The sequence below is a fragment of the Vipera ursinii genome (genome assembly GCF_947247035.1).
Source record: "Vipera ursinii genome assembly, chromosome: 7".
In the NCBI taxonomy this organism is placed as follows: domain Eukaryota; kingdom Metazoa; phylum Chordata; class Lepidosauria; order Squamata; family Viperidae; genus Vipera; species Vipera ursinii.
The window spans coordinates 19,307,762-19,331,815 of record NC_139521.1 but is presented as its reverse complement, the minus strand read 5'-3'; the positions used below and the strand labels follow the sequence as shown (position 1 = coordinate 19,331,815).

Sequence of the window (24,054 nt, the reverse complement as noted above, 5' to 3'; positions counted from 1 at the left end):
GATTATAAAAGCCAGTCCAGCACAATATCACTGAAAAAGTAAAACAAGATGTAATATATTGGCCATAATTGTTTTAAATCACTTGCTTAATATCTGATCACTTGCTTAATGTCTGACCTAGATTTCTCTGTTACGTAATGGTTGCTGTTACTGAAAGCCAGACTTGCTGTCTCCAGGCTGATAATTAGGTTTGGGGCAGGAAACTGTTACTTTATTGGTCGCTGCCTAGAAGATAACCGTATAAATAGCTGTGCAGCAGCCATTAGGGCTTGCTTCTGTTCTGAGTTAATAAATTTGTTTGCTGTTTCAACACTTTGTCTTGCTTAATGCCTAAAGAACTGAAGATATAACAGTGGCGACAAAGGTGGGATGTGCTGCTTCATCACAAGAGTCTGAAGTCACTAGGGGGTGAGGTCAGCACAAAGCCTGGCAGGGACAGCATTCTCCCCCCTCAGTCTGCCAGCAAGACACGCTGGAGACCACTGCACCCTAAGGATCCATTCTAGGGCCTATGCAGAAGCCAGCACCACAAGACAATATGAGCAACAAGAAATGCAAGCAACTCACCATGGCGAAAGTGTGAAAACTCAAAGAGTTCAACATCACACACCCAGAGAGATGGGCGTCCTACAAAGAGTTCAACATCACACACCCAGAGAGATGGGCGTCCTACATTTCCTGAATTACCTCTGCACCAACCAGGTCAGCGAAGATGGGCTGAAGGCCGTGACCCTCCTCTGTGTGTGAGGCCCAGCCACCTTTGACATTCCCGTGAACCTGGTCACACTGACGCTGCCCAAGTTCGTCACCTACGCGGACTTGAAGAAAAAGCTCTGAGACCACTTTGAGCTCAAATTATCTCTCATAGCATGGAGGCACACTTTTGAACAGCAGGAGCAATAGCCCAATGAGACGGCCACAGAATTCATTGCCGCTCTTCATCAAGCATCCCAACTCTGCAATTTCATGGATTTGGAGGAGAGACTAAGAGATCGCTTAGTCTGTGGACTCTGGAACCGAGAGCTCCAAGAAAAACTGTACACTAAGGAGACTCTCTCGCTACAAGAGGCCTTGAAGGAGATCATGGAGGACAAAGCTGCCGGAGGGGCCATTAAAGCACTGAGGCCCTCCAAAAGCACTTCAAGCACCAAAGCTGTCCACCACGAGGTCGACAAGCTACAGAAGCACCAGGAGAAAGGACTGCGGCCAGCTGAGAAGGCAGTTCTGTTCCTTAGATGCATGAGCTGCAGAGGCCGTCATCAACACACAGAATGCCAATTCCGAACAGCAATGTGCCAGGCATGTGGCAAAGCAGGCCACATTGCCACCATCTGCTGAGGTTTCCAGAGGGACCATCCACAGGAAGACTCAGCCAGGAGCGGTACCGGGCCCTGGGGCAACACCAGGTAGGGTTTTGCTCCATCCGGAGGAGCGTGTTCTGCACTGGTGCCCACCGCCCACTTAAACAGAAGCTTCGACATCAGGTCAAGCTTCAGGGAGTTCCATGCAAAATGGAACTGGACACAGGCTCAGCCATGTCCATCATCTCCATAGGAACCTTCTGGCACATATGCAACCGCAGCAATAGAGGGAATCAAACTTCGGCCATCTGATCTTCTGCTCACAGACTTCCAAAACTCCAGAGTGGCGGTCAAGGGTGAAGCCACACTTTTGGTGAATTTCAAGGGGTTTGCAGGCCCACTAGATGTTGTAGTAGTGGAAGGCCAATGTACAAGACTCGTAGGGCTTGATTGGTTTGATGCATAGGGTATCCAAGTAACCGGGATTCACCAAACACAGGCAGTAGACTTGTCTTTAGTCTGCCAAGAGTTCGCGGATGTTTTCAGTTCAAGCCTAGGAGAGTACAAGGGCCCTCTGATAGCCTTCAACCTTGTTCCCCTAGTAATGCCAATACGGGTCAAGCCTCATCGAGTGCCTTTCACTTTAAAACCCAAAATCGACACAGAGCTGGACAAGCTGGTCAGTCAGGGGGTATTCCAGCGCATGGACAGTGGGGTGTGGGAGACCCCCATAGTAACACCACTTAAGGCCAATGGAGAAGTAGGCATATGTGCTGACTATAAGTACACCATTAACCGGGCACTTCAATAGCATGCATACCCAGTGCCAATTGTCAGCCATATTTTGGCATCATTGCAAGGTGGCCGCGTGTTCACCAAATTAGATTTGGCACAGGCCTACCAACAGTTGCAGGTGGACAAGGCCACAGCAGCTGCCCAAATCATTGTCACCCATCAAGGGGCCTTCAAGGTCAAGTGCCTACAGTTTGGGATGAGTGTAGCCCCAGGGATTTTCCAGCGAGTAATGGAGTGCATGCTCAAGGGAATTACAGGGGTCCGCCTCTACTTTGATGATGTACTCATTGCCAGGGAATCTATAGAGGTTCTGGCTGAGCGGCTTAGAGCCATCCTTCAGCGGTTCCACACAGCGGGGCTTAAATTGAAAAAAGAAAAGTGCAAGATTGGAGTAGAGTGAACTGAGTTCCTTGGTTCTGTATCGATGCCAACAGCATTCATCCAGCAGACTCAAAGCTGAAAGTGATTCAGCAGGCCCCAAGCCCTAGGTCCAAGGGTGGCCTTCAAGCCTTCTTGGGCCTTAATTTTTAACATGCATTCCTCCCACATAAGGCCACAGTGGCAGAGCCGTTAGACTGGCTCTTAGACAAAAAGGCTCAGTGGCAGTGGACCACTGTCCACGAAAGAAGTTTCCAGGCAGTCAAATCGCTGTTGTCCTCGAACTCAGTGCTTACTCATTTTAACGAAAAGCTGCTAGTCTGCATCGCATGTGATGCATCCCCATATGGGGTTGGGGCAGTGTTGAGCCATTTTTCAGCTGATGGGAAACAGTCTCCTATCGCCTATTATTCGAGGACCCTGTCATCTGCAGAGCGCAATTACGTGCAGATTGACAAGGAGGCCTTGGCCATTGTGGTCGGGGTTATAAAGTTCTATGACTATTTGTATGGCCACCATTTCACAGTCTTTATGGACCACAAGCCACTTCTAGGGTTGTTCATTATGAACAGGCAGACACCTCAGATTCTGTCCCCTCGAATGCTCAGGTGGTCTATATTCCTTTCAGCCTACAGTTACAGGCTGATTCATAAACCGGGCAAAGAAATGGGCTATGCAGACAGCCTTAGCAGATTGTCCCTGCCACACATGGAGCCAGATCCGGCTCCAGCTACACACATCCTAGCCATACAGGATTTGCCAGAGTCTCTACTCCATGCTGGAGATGTAGCTGCTGAGACAGCAGCTGACAAAATGCTTAGCCATGTGTTAACTTGGGTACACACAGGATGGTTGGACAAATGTCCAGGGCCAGAATTTCAGAGTTTCTTCATGAGGAAAGATGAGCTTTCAGCTCATGAAGGGTGCATTCTTTGGGGAAGTAGAGTCATAGTCCCCAGCTCCTTAAGGCCCAGAGTTCTTGAGTCTCTGCATGAAGGCCATCCGGGAATAGTCCAGATGAAGGCACTGGCGAGGAGCTACCTTTGGTGGCCAGGGCAAGATAAAGCTATTGAGTCCCAAGTACATGGTTGCTACATGTGCCAACAATCCAGACTGGAGATGCCACAGGCCCCTGTCCACTGATGGGAGGACACTCACACACCATGGTAAAGGATCCACATTGACTTTGTTGGGCCCTTTCAGGGACAGCTGTTTTTAATAGTGGTCGACAGCCACTCTAAATGGTTAGAGGTTGTACCAATTCTCACTATGACTACTGCCAGGACCATCCAAGAACTGCGCAGAATATTTGCAACACATGGGCTTCCAGACATCTCAGACAATGGGGCTCAGTTCACCAATTCAGAATTCCAGGCCTTCCTCAGGGCAAATCTCATAAGGCTGCCATGTTGGCTTCCTTTAACCCATCGTCGAACGGTCAAGCAGAACGCATGGTCCGCACAACCAAGGAAACCCTGAAATGGATTGTCACAGGAGATTGGCACCACAGACTGGCCAATTTTCTACTCTGCCAGCGCACAACACCCTGCACTTTGGAAAATGCTCTTCCAACTCTGTTATTCTTGTTTACTTCAGTATAGACAAAGAAGTCCCATTAATTTTTCTAAATGAATGCATGTCTTCAATGTAAGATATATGCCACATATCAAAAAGCAAATTTAGGTTAGTGAAACAAGGAGGAAAAGGTACATGGTTAGGCTTCTTTTAAACATAAAAGTTTGTGATGAACATGTAATTCTATTTATTCTCTCTGCAAAATCATCCAATTCCTCTATTTCACTTTTGTACTCCCCCCCTATAGATTTTGTTGTAGGAATATCTGGAATCTTCATCGCCTCTTCCTGAGCTCCCTCAAGCAAGCCCATTAGAGTCAGAAAACATGGACAGTTGCTTGTTTGCAGAAATTTTGTTTTCTGGCTGAGATGCTAGGAGTGTACTAGCTTTAAAATATTCCAGAAAGCATGGGCATCCATGCAAGGGAGAGGAAGGGACAAGGGGAAACAAATGATGAAATTCCTGTTATTACATAATGATGTAAATTCTGTGACTTTCATCCAAATAATTGTGTAACTGTTTGCATATTGTCATCATTTTGATGTTATTTCTTGTTGATACTGCTGCCCAAGAGGACAAAGCTTCAGAGCACAAAGAACAAGAAAAATGTATACCAAGAAGATTTTTCAGGCTACAATTTGGAACCCACAACTACTTTGAAAATATTTTCTCATGATCAATCACACTTCTTCAGCTGAAATGAGAGCTAGAAATTGACAAGGTCAGAAGAAAAGTTGGTGAGACTAGGCCCGCTTGTTACAATAACTATGCAGAGATGCTGTTTGCTTTTCCCACCAAGAAACAAGATTTATCAATCTGTTACAATGCATAGTTGGGAAAAAGCAAATATCTCATTTGAACATTCAATTTGTTATGAATATGTGGGCTGAATATTACAATTTACAATAGTGTTTTCTTCACTTTTACTGCCTTTTCTATCTGCAGTAAAATCAGGATTCATCATCTTTAAATCTCTCCTTGCATATCTTTAAATCTTCACCTGTGTGAAGCCTACCAATTTAGGTATCAGAACAAACTAGATAATTTAATATCCATATTGGTTACTACTTGAATAAAATATGTATGTTTCTGAAAGAAAACCTCTGTTGTGGTAAATAAAGCGTTCTATTTCCAAAACCTCTGCTTATCAACATATGCTCATGTTACCCAATGAATCAGTTTCTTTTATGCAATTGAAAAATAAAAAAATGAATTATTTTATCTTGTTACAGTTTATTTTTGTATAATACTGAATTTTGGTTCTCGCCTATTGTTAGTTGCTTAAAATGTATTTCAGTAAAAGCGAGTGACAAACATAAAAACAACATATTTGTACCTTGAAAAAAGATGTCAAAGTGTTCATGTTTTTCCAAGGCACAAATATGTAGTTTTAAATTTTCCTTGAGATGGGCAGGGCTTTTTTTCTCATATAACGCTCAGAACGGGTTCCGGAACCCTTTTTTTGCACAAAAAACAAACAAACAAACAACCCAGCTCCCTTATTGGTTTTCCTAAGCCTATTGCAGGGCTAGCAATCTTGGCTCTTTTTTATGACTCAAGAACTTCAACTCCCAGAAATCCTGAGCCAGACATACTGAGGGGAAAGGGAGTGGTTTCCAAGCTGAGCCATGCTGGCTCAGGAATTCTGGGAGTTGACATCCTTAAGTCATAAAAGAGCCTGCACTAGAGGAGGACATTAAAATTATTTACAGGATTACTTCTTTAGGAACTAAACTTTTAGAATCTAAAACAGCTAATTCAGAAAAGCCAACAGGAAAGAATCTCACATTTTTCATCTGCTTCTGTCTTTTGGAAGGTAAAATTAGATAACAAAATAATCTATTTCTTATGTTAACATCTCTGCAATGAAATCAAAGGTAACAGGAAAGAAATGAGAAACATTTTTCTCAATGTAATATGTCTAATTTAGCTGATTCTAGAAAAAATAGTATCTTTTGTACACTCTTTAAAACTATTTTGAATCTAAACAATTCTTAAGAATGAAATATTCTTAATTTAGACTTTACTTTTACTGTTTGGACTGTCATGTGTTTTGAAAAATAGATTATTTAGAATCTAGTTATGTTGCACTTCAGTCTTTAAATAATTAACCTAGTATATACATAACAATATATGATGTTTTCCCTGGTGAGCTTAACATCAATAACATTTATTAAAAAGGCTAAAACAATTTCTGGGGGTATTACCTGTATAGTAAAATTTTGGACAAGCAGTGATCATGTTACATATGTGCATAAGTGTAGTCAGTAGCATATGCCTTTTTAAAAATATCAAACATGCAAAGAAACAAAAATAAGTCCAAAATATCTGTATTACATCCAGAAATGCCAACTTTGCAACCAATATTTCTCATCCATAACTATGGCACCATAAGGATACCTGCATACATGCAAATGTTTCTCTGGGATCAGTAACGCAACAGGGATTACTTTTTCCTTCTAGTAACATATACCTAAAACCAGTTTATTGCATTTGGCAATTGTACTAAAAAAATCTCATTCATTTAATTTGAAATCAAGTGAAAAATTGATTTAAATTATTTTATTAAAACAAATTAATGGCAATTCTTTTATAAAAAGTTCCCTCAAAGAAAATGAGTTTGACATGCCTGCTCTAGATAGTTGAATGCTCCAAAATAAATTCTAGACCAGGCATGTACATGCAGCCTACCAAGCACCCTTGGACAGAACACAAACTTTTTTTTAAGTAATAAAATCACCACCACTGCCCTGAAAGTCATGTTGCCTAGTGCCTCCATGGCTTACCATGACCACAAGCTCCAACACTGTAGATGCTCCTCTAATCACCAAATCATTGATTAGCCCACCAGCATTCCTTTGCAGACCACAAAGATTTTTAATTTATCAGTGTGGGCCTTTCCTTTCTACAAGATAATAATAATAATAATAATAATAATAATAATAATAATAATAATAATAATAATAATAATAATAATAAGAAGAAGAAGAAGAAGAAGAAAAGAAGAAGAAGAAGAAGAAGAAGAAGAAGAAGAAGAAGAAGAAGAAGAAGAAGAAGAAGAAGAAGAAGAAGAAGAAGAAGAAGAAGAAGAAGAAGAAGAAGAAGAAGAAGAAGAAGAAGAAGTTGGAAGGGACCTTGGAGGTCATCTAGTCCAACCCCCTCCTTAGGCAGGAAACCCTATACCATTTCAGGCAAATGGCTGTCCAGTCTCTTCTTAAAAACCTCCAGTGTTGGAGCATTCACCACCTCTGGAGGCAGGTTGTTCCACTGGTTAATTGTTCTAACTGTCAGGAAGTTTCTCCTTAGTTCTAGGTTGCTTCTCTCCTTGACTAATTTCCATCCATTGCTTCTTGTCCTGCTTTCAGGTGCTTTGGAGAATAGCTTGACTCCCTCTTCTTTGTAGCAGCCCCTGAGATATTGGAACACTGCTATCATGTCACCCCTCACCCTTCTCTTCATTAAACTACACATACCCAATTCCAGCAACCGTTCCCTATATGTTTTAGCCTCCAGTCCCCCAATCATCTTTGTTGCTCTTCTCTGTACCCTTTCTAGAGTCTCGACATCTTTTTTACATCGTGGTGACCAAAACTGGATGCAGTATTCCAGGTGTGGCCTTACCAAAGCATTGTAAAGTGGTATTAGTACTTCACTTGATCTTGATTCTATCTCTCTGTTAATGCAGCCTAGCACTGTGTTGGCTTTTTTAGCAGCTGCAGCACACTGCTGGCTCATATTTAAGTGATTGTCCACTAGGACTCCGAGATCTCTCTCACAGTTACTACTATTGAGCAAGGTACCACCTATACTATACCTGTGCATTTGATTTTTCCTGCCTAAATGTAGACCCTTACTTTTTTCACAATTGAATTACATTTTGTTAGATAGTGCCCAGTGTTTGAGTCTGTCCAGATCCTCCTGTATCTTAAGCCTATCTTCTGGAGTATTGGCTATTCCTGCCAGCTTGGTGTCATCTGCAAATTTGATGAGTTCCCCATCTATCCCCTCATCCAAATCGTTGATGAAGATGTTGAAGAACTACACAGACCTCTTCTAGATTTTCCTCTTGCCTTTCCGAGTTAACTCCTTGGTCTGTCATTGAGCAAGAATTGACTTTGTAGGGAAGCATATTACCATTTGATGTATATTTAACATATGTTCTACCTTTATTTTCCAATTTTATTTATTTATTTATTTATTTATTTATTTATTTATTTATTTATTTATTTATTTGATTTATATAACGCCCTTCTCTCGAAGGACTCAGGGTGGTGTACAGGGCAATAAATATCAAAAATACAAGATACAAAAGTTAAAAAAAAATAATAATTGTGCCTGATGCAATAAATTAATTAAAATCAATATTAAAACCCCAAACCCATCAGACCAGGCCGGCTTGTTCGAATAAATAAGTTTTTAGATCATGGTGGAAGGAGCGAAGGTCGGGAGCCATCCGGAGCTCAACCGGTAAGCAGTTCCAAAGGTCTGGCGCGCCCACAGAGAACACCTTCCCCCTGGGGGTCACCAGTCGACATTCTCTGACCGGTGGCACCCTGAGGAGGCCCTCTCTGTGGGAGTGCACTGGACGAAGGGAGGTTGATGCCGGCAGCAGGTGCTCCTGTAGGTAATCAGGACCCATGCCATGTAGGGCTTTATAGGTCATCACCAGCACCTTGAATCTCACCCGGAGGGCAACTGGAAGCCAATGCAGCTCACAGAGCAGAGGTGTAACATGGGAGTATCGGGAGACCTGCAAAACAACTCGTGCGGCTGCATTCTGCACCAGCTGAAGCCTCCGAGTGGTCCTCAAGGGCAACCCCATGTAGAGAGCATTGCAGTAGTCTAAACAAGAGGTCACAAGCGCATGAGTGACTGTACGCAAGGCATCCCGGTCCAGATAGGGCCGCAACTGGCGCACTAGACGAACCTGGGCGAAGGCCCCCCTAGTCACAGCTCCTATATGATCTTCTAAGGAGAGCTGTGAATCTAGGAGGACACCCAAGTTGCGAGCCCTATCTACGGGGGGTAATAACTCACCCCCCATAGTAAGAGGTGGAATAATCTGAATTTCCTGAGATGCCGGCACGCACAGCCACTCAGTCTTGTCAGGGTTGAGCCGAAGCCTGTTCCTCCCCATCCAGACCCGGACTGTCTCCAGGCAATCGGACATCACATCGAGGGCATCACTGGGGTGGTTGGGGGTCGAAATGAAAAGCTGGGTATCATCAGCATACTGATGATACCCAACTCCAAAACCACGAATGATCTCACCCAGAGGCTTCATATAGATGTTGAACAGGAGAGGCAAGAGGACCGACCCCTGAGGAACTCCACAAACGAGAGACCCAGGGGCCGATCTCTGCCCCCCTGCCAACACCGACTGCGAACGTCCCAGAAGGTAGGAGGAGAACTACTGAAAAACAGTGCCTCCCACTCCCAACCCCCTGAGACGCCACAGTAGGATACCATGGTCGATGGTATCAAAAGCCGCTGAGAGATCTAATAGGACTAGGACAGAGGAATAACCCCTGTCCCGAGCCCACCAGAGATCATTCACCAGAGCGACCAATGCCGTCTCCGTGCTGTGCCCGGGCCTGAAACCCGATTGGTACGGGTCCAGATAATCAGCTTCCTCCAGGAACAAAGAAAGTGAAGGTTGGAGACCGGACGAAAGTTGTTTAATACAGCTGGGTCCAGGGCAGGCTTCTTAAGGAGGGGTCTCACCACCGCCTCCTTCAAGGCAGCGGGAAAACTACCCTCACTCAAGGAAGCAGTTATCACTGCCTGGAGCCAGCCTCGTGTCCCATCCCAAGCTGCATAAACCAGCCAGGAGGGGCACGGGTCCAATAAACACGTGCTGGAGCTCAGCTTCCCCATGATCCTGTCTACGTCCTCCAGAGTCACAGGATCAAACTCCTCCCAGATAACATCAACAAGACTGCCCATAATATTTGTATGCAATCCACATGGCGAGGTTTGGGGAAACTTACAATAGAAAAATATATTTTTAAAATCATAAGATTAAAACATCGCCTGGCCCGCACCGCCTCCGCTGCCTGCATTGCGCACCTCCGCCATATAGAGTGGGCTCTGCTGCTCCCACAGCACCAACCGCGCCGGCTCCGGCCCCAGGGAGGGAAGCCCGTCGCCAACACCCTTCGCACCTGTGACTGCAGCAGCATTGCCCCCCACCCCCCCGCCTCCTGCACCCACCAAGATGAGAGTTCCGGCACCTTTATTTTTTAGGGAAAAAAAAGCACTGGAGATGGGACATATGTTTGGCCCACCAAAATGAACTCTAAATCACCAAAACTACTGACAGTACAATCATCAACAAGATTGTTTAGAAGAATGAGTCTTATTTTTCAGATTAACGCAAAACAGGATTGCATTTTAGGAAGTTTTGACCTTCTAGGCCTCAGATTTGATATACCCTTAGAGTTGTATATAATTATTTTATACAGATTTTTACTTTCAATTCTATTCACTGATTATACCAATTAAGATAATTAATTTTAATATGAAAAGAAACTTAAGTGTGTTCAGATGAATGTAATTTTATATACATATATTCTTCAATATGTTAGAACATTCTGTTCCATGTTACAACAGATCTATAGTTATACTTATCTTAAGCAACTCTGTCAAATTCCTAAAATATCAATAGCAATTTAAAGCTATCAGTTACATACAGTGCCTACAGGAAAGAAACATGGTGGAAAGTTTGTGATGACCATAAATTGTTCTGTAATACAAGACACTAATATGTTCAGACATTCACACTCTGAATATAATACTAGTAGTACTGAAGTTAAAACCATTTGTTCAGTGACTGTTCAAAAGTTATAGCAGCATTGAATAAATGGTACTTATGCTCAGACCCTGAAGTTATTATGGCTATTATTATAGCTACCCTCATATTCACATTTTGTTATGGGAACCAGCAATGTGTCCTTGGGTTGGAGTACTGTTCCACAGGAACCGACGATGCTCAGATGCAATTCCCCCCATCCCTGCATTCCATCCCACCTCCTCTCTTTTCTTTGTCAAGCTGCGAGTGAAGCAGAATATAGGTGAAAGTGCAAATCAGTCTTGATAGTATACTTTTATTTATTTCTTTTTCTTCCATGTTTATTATTCCCCAAGAATCATTCCAGACCTTGATAGGTTCTCATTTAGAACCTATCACTCTTTTATTCTTTATTTGTCTATATGAAAAAATATAATATATTTATCATATAGGGGCTGAATTTTTAGTAATCTTACTTACAGCTGCCAAATTTCAATGGGCACGAATGAGCATCCATAGGAAAATCTTCCAAGTGCATTGGACATTCAGCCTGGACTGTAAGCCTATAAGGGAAAATGCCAATTTATGGTTATCTTCTGCTAAGAGATGATGAAAATCAATTTCTCAAAAATTAATTGAATCAACACAGAGATCACATATTAAATTAAATATAAATTTAATGCAGTTTGCTTATTTATGTTATAGGTTCCTTCAATGGACAGTTTTATGATGTCAAAACTTTAGAAATATTTTATTCACAATTATTAGGAAAGACCAACTGAATTAACATATAAATTATAAAGCTATCCAGGGTCGAGAACTACCTCCACGCCAATCAAGTCGCCGAGGGTGGCCTGAAGGCCGCTACGCTCCTGTGTGTTTGCGGCCCAGCCACGTTTGACATCGCAGAGAACTTGTTCGCGCCGATGCCATTGGAGTCTGTAAAGTTCATGGACTTGAAGAAACAGCTCGGCGACCATTTCCAGCCCAAGCTGTCAGTAATCACTTGACACCACACATTCGAACAGAGGGTTCAACAGCAGGGTGAAACAGCATCCGAATTCATCACGGCATTGAGGCAGGCCACACACCTGTGCCAGTTCTCTGACATAGAGGAGAGGCTCTGGGACCAACTTGTCTGCGGCCTCTGGAATCGAGAGTTGCAAAAAAAGCTCTTCGCCAAAGTTACTCTGTCATTTCCAGATGCACTGAAGGAAATCATGGCGGACGAAGCAACCAATGGGGCTGTACAAGCCATGCGGCCTGCCAAAACAGCACAGCACGAGGACCCTGTCCACCATGAGGACGCCGAACATGCTGAAGACTCCAACGACAACACAGAAGTTGACATGCTCCAAAGGCACGACGACCAACAACGTTGCAGTGACAAGCAACAAGGAATGCCTTACAAGGCAGATCCCTTCCTTAGGTGCCCAGGGTGTGGTGGCTGCCACCAACATTTGGACTGTAGGTTCCGGACAGCCACCTGCCGGGAAGACTGGTCACATCATGTCCATCTGCAGAGGTCGCCAGAGGGACCGGCAATCAAATCGCCGGTCGGACATTCCGATCAGGAGACAGTTTAGCATAGGGTTTTTCTCCAGTCGCAGAAGCATTTGCCGCACGGGAGCTCGCTGCCCCATTAAGCCGGAATTTCAACTTCAGGTTGAGCTGCAAGGGGTCCCTTGCAAGATGGAGCTGGACACAGGCTCAGCCGTGTCCATTATATCACTTGAAACATTTAACTTTGTCTGCAATCGCAGCAAGAGATGGGCCAAGCTCAGGCCATCCGACATTATACTGACCAACTTCCAGAATGCCAGAGTCACAGTCAAGGGTGAGGCCATACTGGCTGTCAAATTTAAGGGGTTTTCGGGGCACCTGGACATTGTTGTAGTATGGGGTAAGTGAACGAGCCTGATTGGGATCGATTGGTTTGATGCATTAGACATCCAGGTAACCGGTATCAACCGGGTGCAAGTCACGAGTTTAGCGACAGTTTGCGAGGAGTTCGCACATGTGTTTGATTCAGGTCTAGGGAATTACACGAGTCCACCAATAACATTTAAATTAGATCCTACTGTAATGCTGGTCAGGATTAAACCTTGTAGAGTGCCATTTGCTCTTAAACACAAGATAGATGCTGAGTTAGATAAACTCGTAGAACAAGGGGTACTACAGCCTGTAGATGGGGGTGAATGGGAAACCCCAATAGTCACATCACTAAAACCCAATGGAGAGGTCAGAATTTGCACTGATTAAGGTAAAGGTAAAGGTTCCCCCGCACATGCGTGCTAGTCGTTTCCAACTCTAGGGGCCGGTGCTCATCTCCGTTTCAAAGCCGAAGAGCCAGCGCTTGTCTGAGGACGTCTCCGTGGTCATGTGGCCGGCATCACTAGACGCCAAAGGCACACGGAACGCTGTTACCTTCCCACCGTAGTGGTCCCTATTTTTCTACTTGCATTTTTACATGCTTTCGAACTGCTAGGTTGGCAGAAGCTGGGACGAGTAACAGGCGCTCACTCTGTTACGCGGCACTCAGGATTCGACCCGCCAAACTGCCGACTTTCTGATCGACAAGCTCAGCATCCTAACCCACTGAGCACTCAAATAGCACGCATACCTTGTGCCAGTAGTGAGCCACATCCTGGCATCACTGCAAGGGGGTACAGTTTTTGCAAAGTTAGATTTGGCTCAGGCCTACCAACAGCTTCCTGTGGACGAGGCCACAGCCACGGCACAGACTATTGTAACCCACAGGGGGGCTTTTAAAGTAAAATGCCTGCAATTCAGGGTTAGCGTAACCCCCTGGCATTTTTCAAGGCATCATGGAGCGCATGCTCAAGGGCATTCTGGGGGTTTGCCCCTATTTTGATGATGTGCTCATTGCTGGTGAGTCCACTGAGATGCTTGCAAGGAGGCTCAGAGCCGTGCTTCAACGGCTTCGCAAAGCGGGCCTTAAACTTAAGAAAAACAAGTGTATCATTGGAGTCCCTTCAACTGAATTCTTGGGTTTTTGTATCGATGCCGATGGCATCCACCTTGCTGAGTCAAAATTGAAAGCTATCCAGATGGCTCCCAGACCCAAAACAAAAGGAGAGCTTCAGGCATTCCTAGGTCTCCTAAATTTTTACCATGTGTTCCTTCCTAACAAGGCTGCAGTGGCAGAGCCATTACACCAAGCTCTTGGATAATGGACCAATGGAAATGGACCAATGTTCATGAAAGCAGCCTTAAGGCATTGAAGGCCCTACTGTCCACCAGTTCTACAATCACCCAATTTAAAGAGTCGATGCCAGTGTGCTTTGCGTGTGACGCATCCCCATACAGGGTGGGGGCTGTTTTAAGCCACTTGGAGAGCGATGGTACTCAAGTCCCAATTGCTTTCTATTTCAGGACACTGTCCTCTGCAGAGTGTAATTATGCACAAATTGATAAAGAGGCCATAGTAGCTGGAGTAAAAAAAAATCCATGACTAGTTGTATGGCAGGGACTTCATGGCCTTCACAGACCAAAAACCACTATTGAGGTTATTCACTACAGACAGACAGACACTCCACATCTTATCCCTTAGGATGTTAACATGGTCCATCTTTTTATTGACCTACAGTTTCAGGCTAATTCACAAACCCAGCAAAGAAATGGGCCATGCAGATGGCCTCAGCAGGCTTCCACTGCCTCAAATCTAGCCAGATCCAGCCCCAGTGGCCCATGTTTTGTCTATTTAGGACTTGCTGGAGTTTCCCCTCCACACTGGGGATATAGCTGCAGAAAGTGCTGCAGACAAGACTCTAAGTAGAGTGCTATCCTGGGTTCACATGTGGTGGCTGGAAAACAGTCCTGGACCTGAGTTCCAGAGCTACTTCACACGTAGACATGAGCTATCAGCTCACAAGTGTTGTATTCTATCGGGGAACAGGGTCATTGTCCCCACTTCATTAAGGGACAGGGTATTGCAATCACTTCATGAAGGTCATCCAGGTATTGTTCAGATAAAAGCATTGGCATGAAGCTATTTATGGTGGCCAGGATTAGATAAAGTTATTGAAGCTCAAGTATATAGGTGATACACATGTCAGCAGTCTAGGCCTGAAATGCCACATGCTCCTGTCCATAGATGGGAGGAGACACACACTCCCTGGTCGAGGATTCATATCGACTTCGCTGGGCCCTTTCAGGGACAGCTATTTTTTATAGTGGTTGACAGCCACTCTAAATGGCTGTTAGTCAGACATGTCAAACACAAGGCCCGGGGGCCGGATCCGGCCTGCAACGTGGTTTCATGTGGCTTGTGAAGCCATCCTGGAAACAGTGAGGGAATGGCCCCTGCAATGGCCCCTGCTGCCTTGGCCCTGGCCCAGAGACCGTCCTTCTGCCAGAGACCCTCAGATCTGTCCCACTCCTGCCCAGGCTCCCATAGGCACCCTTGATGCAAACAATGTAGAGCTGGCCATGCCCACCCAGTAGGCCATATGCACTCTAGCCACGCCCACCCAATAGGCCGTGCCCACCCTGGCCATACCCACCTGGCCCCCTGAGGGCAACCGCAATGCTGATGCGGCCCTCAATGAAATTGAGTTTGACACCCCTGCTGTAAGTTATTCCAATCATGAATATGACTACTGCTAGGACCATCCAGGTGCTTAGGAAACTCTTTACAATGCACGGGCTGCCGGACATTGTAGTATTCTACAATGGGGCCCAATTCACAGCGGCAGAATTTCAGGCCTTCTTGAGGACTAACCACATTAGGCACTCAACATCGGCTCCATTTCATCTGCCTAGTAATGGGCAAGCTGAACAAATGGTGCACACTACAAAGGAGTCACTGAAGCACATAGTGATTGGGGATTGGCACCACAGACTGGCTGATTTTTTGCTCTGTCAACATACCACGCCGTGCACGGCAACTGGCAAAAGCCCAGCAGAGTTGCACTGAGGAAGGTGACTAATCATGAAACTGGACAGGTTGCACCCAGACTGGGTGGCAGCAAATGCCTCTCACCCAAGACCTCCGAGGGGGTTGCAAGTGGGTGGGGGAATGTGGGCCCGGAACTTGTGGGTGCCAGGCAAAATCACTAAAATATCCGGCCTCTTTCATACGAAGTGGCCCTAGATGGTGGGCGAGTTGTTCGCCGCCATATTGATCAGCTGAGGAAGCAGTTTCCAGAACGGCCACAAAGTGAGGACTTTGACCCGGGTCCAGTCCACGGACCTCAAACCAGCAGCCAGGCTGAACAATTCACATGCTCTGAGGACCATAGCAGTCAGAGAATGGGGCTCAAGGACCCTTGTTTACCCTGCCCGGTGGGCAATCCACAAGGGTTCACAAACCTCCTGCGTACTTACAGGATTTTGTCTTAAAATAATTGTGTTGTAATGTTGTGTTGTCACTGAAATTGCTGGTAGTCAGGAAAGCCTCTGTATTAGTGAAATGTGAAACAATGCTGTACTCATGCATACTACTATTTGTATTTTGTAAACTCTGTAATTGCTGTACTTATTTCTTTTGTTGCTATAATGTGTGTACATTCTAGGGGGGAGGGGTGTAATGTATTGGGCTTTGTTTTACTAAGTGTATCACATGGGTTTGATTGCTGGAAGGTTGCTTAAATAGGGAAGCTGGCTAACGGCTCCCAGCTCCTCAGACAACCCATCTCCAGTGTCGCCATTGGCTGCTTCTAGGGCAGCAATAGGTTGCTTTAAACCTATTGGCTGCCACCTAGAGACCAGGGTATAAATAGCTGCATTCACAGCCCTGTTCCCCAGTTCGGTTCCTGCAAGCAAATAAAGAATGTTTCCGACTGAACTCACTTGCCTCATCTCTTTGCCCAAGCAAAGAACCCAGTACACAACAACATGGATACAGAATTCATAGTCCAGGCAAATATTTCATAGTGAGAGGAAACTAGTAGGTAATTTAATTTCTGCCATTTCAACCAAAGCAAGCAAATAATTACATGATTTAAAAAATTGAGATAAATATGTCACAGGATCACGACATGAACTATAATTCAAAGAGGTGAACATACCTAATGCTCATTCCTCATCCTGTTTTCTACATAACAGCAACCCTTTGAGGTGAGTTGGGTGACAGAGAATGACTGACCTAGTCAGCCAGCCAATTTTCATGCTTAAGGCAGGACTAGAATTCACAGTCTCCTGGTTTCTATCTTGGTGCTTTAATCACTAGACCAAATTAGTTCATATGACAATATACAGTATAGTTTTACTGTACATGACATACACAAGATAATAAGGAAATACCAACAGAAAAGGAAATGAAAAGCACATACCTCATAGTATATAAAAGAGTACCATCATCCTGGATTCGTAGTAGCTTGTTTGGCATAGTCATATTGTGAGCTACTGACTTCTTTCCATTGTGAAAGAATGTATCTGGAGTCCAAATTTTGCTGGCCATTAAATTATTCAGTCGGAGAATGTTCATGGGACCCTTGAATTTTAGCCTTTCATCTTTCCATTTTTGGCGGAAGAAAACATCTATTGTGTACTCCTGTAGTGGAAAAAATGTTTCAATATGACAGTCAACTAAATACAGCAAGGTGGGTAGAAAATCCGTGCTAAGCAATTTTTTTAACAAAATAAAATAAAATCCACCAATAAATAAATAATTCAGGAGTTTCTTGATCATATTTGAAATTTATATGGGGACTATAGTATTTTGAAAAGATTCTGCCCTATACCCTGATGAACCTGTACTGGAAAGCATCCTATTAGGGTAGAAGCTATCACAATAGCGTTTTATCATGTTTTGGGTAAATAACCTGCAGGTGCCATTATGATGATATTTGAGGTAGATTTCCAGGACCATAGTATGTCTCTATTAAAACCCAGAGATCAGATTCCCTCCACCCCTTTTACTTGGAGTCAGGGTTTTCTCCATCCTTTTCTATTATCACTACTGCTGAGATCTCCCTGATTAGAACTTTGTCTGCTAAGTACTTCCTTCTGTCCATACTAGATGACCATACTTTTTTCTCTGTAGTGGAAGACACAGAAATGAAATTATAAATTAAAATCCTATAAAACAGATTTCCAAAGCAAACAGATTTATTTTTCAAAGAGGGATTATAGAGATTTTCTTAGTGGTATTTATATATCAGAATCTAGATTACTTATGGATTAGTTACTCCAACACTCAAGTATTTATTCAACATTTATATGAGGCTACCTCTTTTTCTACAGTTATTCAAGTTTTCTTTCCATTTTTTTCTTTCCACCTAAAACAAGTGATGAGTTTTTTCTGCTGTAGTTCTCCCAAGACATGCTGCTTGTCAAATGGAGTAAGCACTGACTGCACATACTCGCAATAATCAACTACCTCCCTATTATTATGATTCTTGACAGATCCATTTGTATGTCCATATAGGTTGTCTTAATACTCTCCCCAACCTCTTGACATCAGTTGACCCTGGCAAACACTAGCAATAGGAGCTCTTAAATGATTTTTCATCAGCTTTGAAATTGCTCAGAGAATACAGTACTCTAAGCATGATCTGTTTTCAGGACTTTATGAATATAAGAACAGTGGCACACATTAAAAATGAAATTCTGATGCCCACTCTCAAAAGAATACACACACACACACACACACACACACACACACAGCCATTGGGTATTCATACAGTCCATTTTGAATACATAGCGGAAAAAAGAATCTTAAGAGTTAACAAGGTTGATACTACTGTGTTTCCCTGAAAATAAGATTCATCCTGAACATAAGCCCTAGCAGGATGATGCATGGCCTGTCACACCGATGCCAACGCTTGCAATCCACCACACGGCCTCCTGCCATGAGTGGCAGCACTGGCGCAATGAGCCACGCAGCCTCCTGCCATGAGCGATGGCACCAGCACAATGTGCTATGTGCCATATGGCTGCAAATGGTCACAGAAGATCTCAGGCAGCAGCACGACAGGTGTTGGGGCATGGGAGGCCTGGCTGAGGCAGTCCTAAGGTAAGCAGGTTAAGCAGTGCTTTTTTTGTAAAAGAAAAAGGTGCTGGAACTCACATATGTCATACAACCCACTTGGCCTTCCCTACAAGGTTTCATCCAAAAAAGGTACCGGAACTCTGTTCTGGGCATTCTATGACAATAAAAAGCCCTGGGGTTAAGACATCCCCCCAAAATAAGACCTGGTGCCTCTTTTGGAGGCAAAAAAAATATAATAGTTGTTCTGCTTCAGATACCATGAAGCTTCCTCCCAGAAAGAAAACCAGTCATGGAGAGGATCTGTGCAGATTCTGATCAAGCAGCGGTTATAGGCCATGTCCTGGACAGAGGGAAGTGAACTCAGATTTTACAACTGTGGGAAAGCTCATTGAAATCACTGATGACTCAATTTAATGACACCTATACCCCAGGTTTGCATATGTTGAAAATGTATTAGTGTTTATTACAAAGCTTTTTTGTTTTTGTTTTTTTAAATCCACCTTCTGCAGAGCTATTCTATAAATCCTTTACCACAGCAAAAGTCATATATTATAGTGTTGCACTTCATATAACTTACTGCAGAAAATGCAGTGTAGTAGTGCTGCATTCCATACACCCCTTATGGCAGCAAATGATGCAAGCAACATTTGGGCACTTAAAAATTGCTATGAAGATGCCCAGAGTCTCTTTGGCAAGAGGCACATCCATAAAAATAGAACTAATATTAAATATAAATAACAGGTACAACAACTAGTTTTAGAATTGACAATGAAGATATTGAAATGATAGCTCACTTCTGCCTTTTAAGATCAATCATCAACAGTAAAACAAACAACCAAGAAACATGTCACAAACTAGCACTTGATAGAGCAGCCATGAAGTCCTTGGAAAATGTCCTCAGATGCCATGCTACATCTGTATTTAAAAAGATCAAAATAGTACAAGCAATGATATTCCCTGTGACTATGGAAGCAAAATTTTAATTTTGAAGAAGCAGGGTAGGAACAGTATTGATCTTTCAATTTTGATCTTGGAAAAGACTCTTGAGGTAAACATCCAGGAAAATAAACAAATAGTGAAACAAGTCAATTCAGAGTATTCATTCAAGGCATAAATGATCTGGTTCAAATTATTGTATTTCAGACACATTATGTGACAATTTGGCTCTCTAGAAAATGCTTTAATCCTGAGAAAAATGAAAGGAAAGAGAAGGGGATGACAAGCAACAACACAGACTCTCATGGTATTAGAAGACCTGAAAGACCAGGGACAGATTGTCACTAAGAGTTGACACCAATTTGATGGCATGTACAGGTAGTCTTCAACTTACACTACAATTAGGACCAGAATCTCAGGTGTTGAGCAAAGTGGTTGTTAAACAAGATGTGTTCTGACTGCTTTGCTAAACAATCAACTTGTAGTACTCTGAGTTGTAGCTATTAAGCAATCTCCTGGTTCATTAAGTGGACAGATTGAAAGAGCTGCCCCCCCAAAGGATTTAAGCTCTGCACAGAATTTAATCCCATTGGTAGGCAACCCTTTTACTCTTAAAAAGAGAGCACAAGATCTGTCTGATGGAGGAATTCGACACTGCATGGAGCTGACATCTGCCAGCAGGTAGTTCTTTCAACCAGCCCCAGAAATGAGAGAGAATCCCCTTTGCAAGCAGCAGCAGCTTGCAACCTTCCCTGCCAGTAGAGTATTGCAAATAGCAATCATATGATTGTGGGTGCTTGTCAACCCGTTATAGGTGCAAACAGGTTCCCAAGCATGCAGGTCACAATAATGTGACCATGGAGTGGTGGTGCAACATTTTCCAATAGCCAGAAATACTTTACAGGCCCCTTACTGAGGCCATTGTAATTTCAGACAGTTGTTAAACAAATGGTCTTAAATTGAGGACTACCTGTAATCTCTCAATCTATCTGTTTCTTTGGTGGAGCTCTTTTTAGCCATGGTTGAGTAAAATAAGAATAAAAGAATAAAGAAATACTGTGGAGCATCTAATTAGTTCTGGCGCCTTTATGTTAGCTTCCCCATTATGTAAGTCTCCAAAAAGATTAAGATCAAACTTAAATTTTGTTGGGCAGATTTAAATATGCTGTCTTTGAAATCAAGGATATTTCTAAAGAAAGTAGAGCTTGCTTTTGCATGTCTATGTTGAGTATGTTATTTATTTACTCTTAAATACTGCCAAATATACAGTAATCTAAGAGTAAGATGTTGCATTTTCTAACTGAAGTTCCTCTTTTAAAAATGTATTTTCTATTGTCTATTATCGCTGTGTAAAATTTAGAACAACTACATTCTTACATCAGCCCTGCAACTGTCACACAGTAAAAGGTGATATAATATCTTTGTATTCTATGTTTTTTAATTTTTTATTGTTGTGAGCCACCCTGAGTCCTTAGGGAGAAGGGCGGCATATAAATTTTAATAATAATAATAATAATAATAATAATAATAATAATAATAATAATAATAATAATAATAATAATAATAATAATAATAATATACCCTTATTCAATTTTCCCAGGTCTTGATTTTTGTTTTTCTGGAAATTTTTCTTTTTAATCTGGAGCCAAAGGAAGATGTTTATAGCCCTACACCCAGATTCTTCTGTCTTTGTTTTAAACAGTACAAATCATTTATCTATCTAGCAGGAAGACAGGCCTGGATAATGTTCCTCTATTGGTGAAAATGGAGGTGATATCCTGTCAAACTATATGTTTTCCCCCTCAGTTTTATTTTATGTTAAGTATAAATTTCTTTATTGGAAAATGAAGAAATAAATAAGAATGAGCAGAGTTTTTAGATAATTGTCTCTTATGAAAAATGGAGAGAAGGCAGAGAAAATCATGATACATCACTTTTTAAACCATAGCTGTTTCTTGATTTCCCAAAAAAAAAAAAATGAAAACAACCGAATTTAATACCTGTCATGTGTAATAAAATTCAATGTCATAATCAGCTGCTAATGATGAAATTTATCTTGGATATAGTCAAATGGCTTCATAAGCAACATTCATATAGATTTAGCATCACTAAATATTTTCTTTTCAATAGTATATTTGTTCCCTTTAACTGTTAAGTGCTAGTGCATTCAAATCAGTCCAGGTCATTCTCATTCATGATTTTAATACCCCAATTGCCCCTAAAAAAGCATATGCTGATTTTAATAAGGCATTTAATAAGCCACCTATAATGGATATGTAAAGTTTACCATAGGTAGGAATATGAAAAAGACAAACAATTCAAGCAAATCCCAGTCTTTTCCTCCAGAGAACAGAAAGCATTATAATTTACTTAATACATATATTATGTTATTGACTGGACACTAGAGCCGTGATGTGCTGTTGCAGCACATGATAGCATGAAACATATTTTTTAAAAGTCTAAATTGGCAGGGAGGGAGTGCACTTGGCAGTATTGGAGATATACTTTGCTTAGGTGTAAATAAGAACATAAGACATATAGTAATGGATAACAGAATTCTATTTAGCATTGGCCAAAATGATAGTCCTCTAGGGAGCCCTTACAGAAATGAAATTCTGTGCCTCAAAAGAACAGCCACATTCAGTCTGTTTGTAAGAAATTGGTTATGTAGAAGTGATGGACTGACATGATTTCAATATCTTTTTATGGTATAAAAAGGACCTTTATTTGGATAATTAGGAATAGATATTTGTAGATATGTACAGGAAATTATAAGAACCCATAATTTAGAAACAAAAGAGGTGGGCCTTCATATCACAAGCAAATCAAAAATAGATCTAAATAATCTTTTCATTTCCTATTTACCTGGGGAAAAAATGTAAAGTAGAATGACAAACTACTGTTTGATTATTTTGTTTCCTTTAAATATTTTAATAAAAGGAAATTTTTATTTCTTTTTCAAAATAAAAACAATTATGATACTGTTGATGTTTGTGGACAGAGGGTTATATTTTTCCCATGTTTGATTTACTTACATACTTGTTAATATTTTACAACCAAGAAAGGTCCTGTTATAGAAATAAAAGCAATGGATGAAGGCTCTTATAATGGATTATTAACACATATGAGCTACTGACTTCTTTCCATTGTGAAAGAATGTATCTGGAGTCCAAATTTTGCTGGCCATTAAATTATTCAGTCAGAGAATGTTCATGGGACCCTTGAATTTTAGCCTTTCATCTTTCCATTTTTGGCAGAAGAAAACATCTATTGTGTACTCCTGTAGTGGAAAAAATGTTTCAATATGACAGTCAACTAAATACAGCAAGGTGGGTAGAAAATCCTTGCTAAGCAATTTTTTTAAAAAAATAAAATAAAATCCACCAATAAATAAATAATTCAGGAGTTTCTTGATCATATTTGAAATTTATATGGGGACTATAGTATTTTGAAAAGATTCTGCCCTATACCCTGATGAACCTGTACTGGAAAGCATCCTATTAGGGTAGAAGCTATCACAATAGCGTTTTATCATGTTTTGGGTAAATAACCTGCAGGTGCCATTATGATGATATTTGAGGTAGATTTCCAGGACCATAGTATGTCTCTATTAAAACCCAGAGATCAGATTCCCTCCACCCCTTTTACTTGGAGTCAGGGTTTTCTCCATCCTTTTCTATTATCACTACTGCTGAGATCTCCCTGATTAGAACTTTGTCTGCTAAGTACTTCCTTCTGTCCATACTAGATGACCATACTTTTTTCTCTGTAGTGGAAGACACAGAAATGAAATTATAAATTAAAATCCTATAAAACAGATTTCCAAAGCAAACAGATTTATTTTTCAAAGAGGGATTATAGAGATTTTCTTAGTGGTTAATATTTTACAACCAAGAAAGGTCCTGTTATAGAAATAAAAGCAATGGATGAAGGCTGTTATAATGGATTATTAACACATGCCATATATATTTTGATCAACATTGATTATTTAAGATTCTTACTTTGCCTTTAGAATTTAGAATAGAATAGAGCTGGAAGGGACCAAGCAGGAGAACTTATAGCAGTGATGGCGAACCTTTTAGAGACTGAGTGCCCAAACTGCAACCCAAACCCCACTTATTTATCATTGGGTGCCAGGTGGGCATGGCACTGGGTGGGTGTGGCGCTGGGTGGGCGTGGCTGCAGTGATCATGATAGACTGGTGGGTGTGGCTAGGGTGGGTGTGGCCATCTTGATGTTACTTGTGGAGAGGGTTGTCTGTGAGGTTCAGGCATGGTTGGGGGAGATCCAGGGGGTCTCTGGCAGGTGAGACAGTGAGCAGG

At 42.2% G+C, this 24,054-nt stretch overlaps 1 protein-coding gene across 1 annotated transcript in view; it reads right to left on the bottom strand.

Annotated features, from left to right (window-relative positions):
* Positions 1–24,054, bottom strand: part of LOC310642944 (gamma-aminobutyric acid receptor subunit alpha-2) — a gene marked incomplete at its 3' end in the record, with an annotated part of 252,020 nt that overhangs the window by 53,361 nt on the left and 174,605 nt on the right. Inside the window, exons 5-6 of the mRNA XM_083366934.1 lie at positions 17,136–17,356; positions 11,320–11,402 (exon numbers count right to left, since the gene is read on the bottom strand). Coding sequence (XP_083223060.1) covers positions 11,320–11,402; positions 17,136–17,356 — 304 coding nt within the window. The remainder of the gene's footprint in view (positions 1–11,319; positions 11,403–17,135; positions 17,357–24,054) is intronic.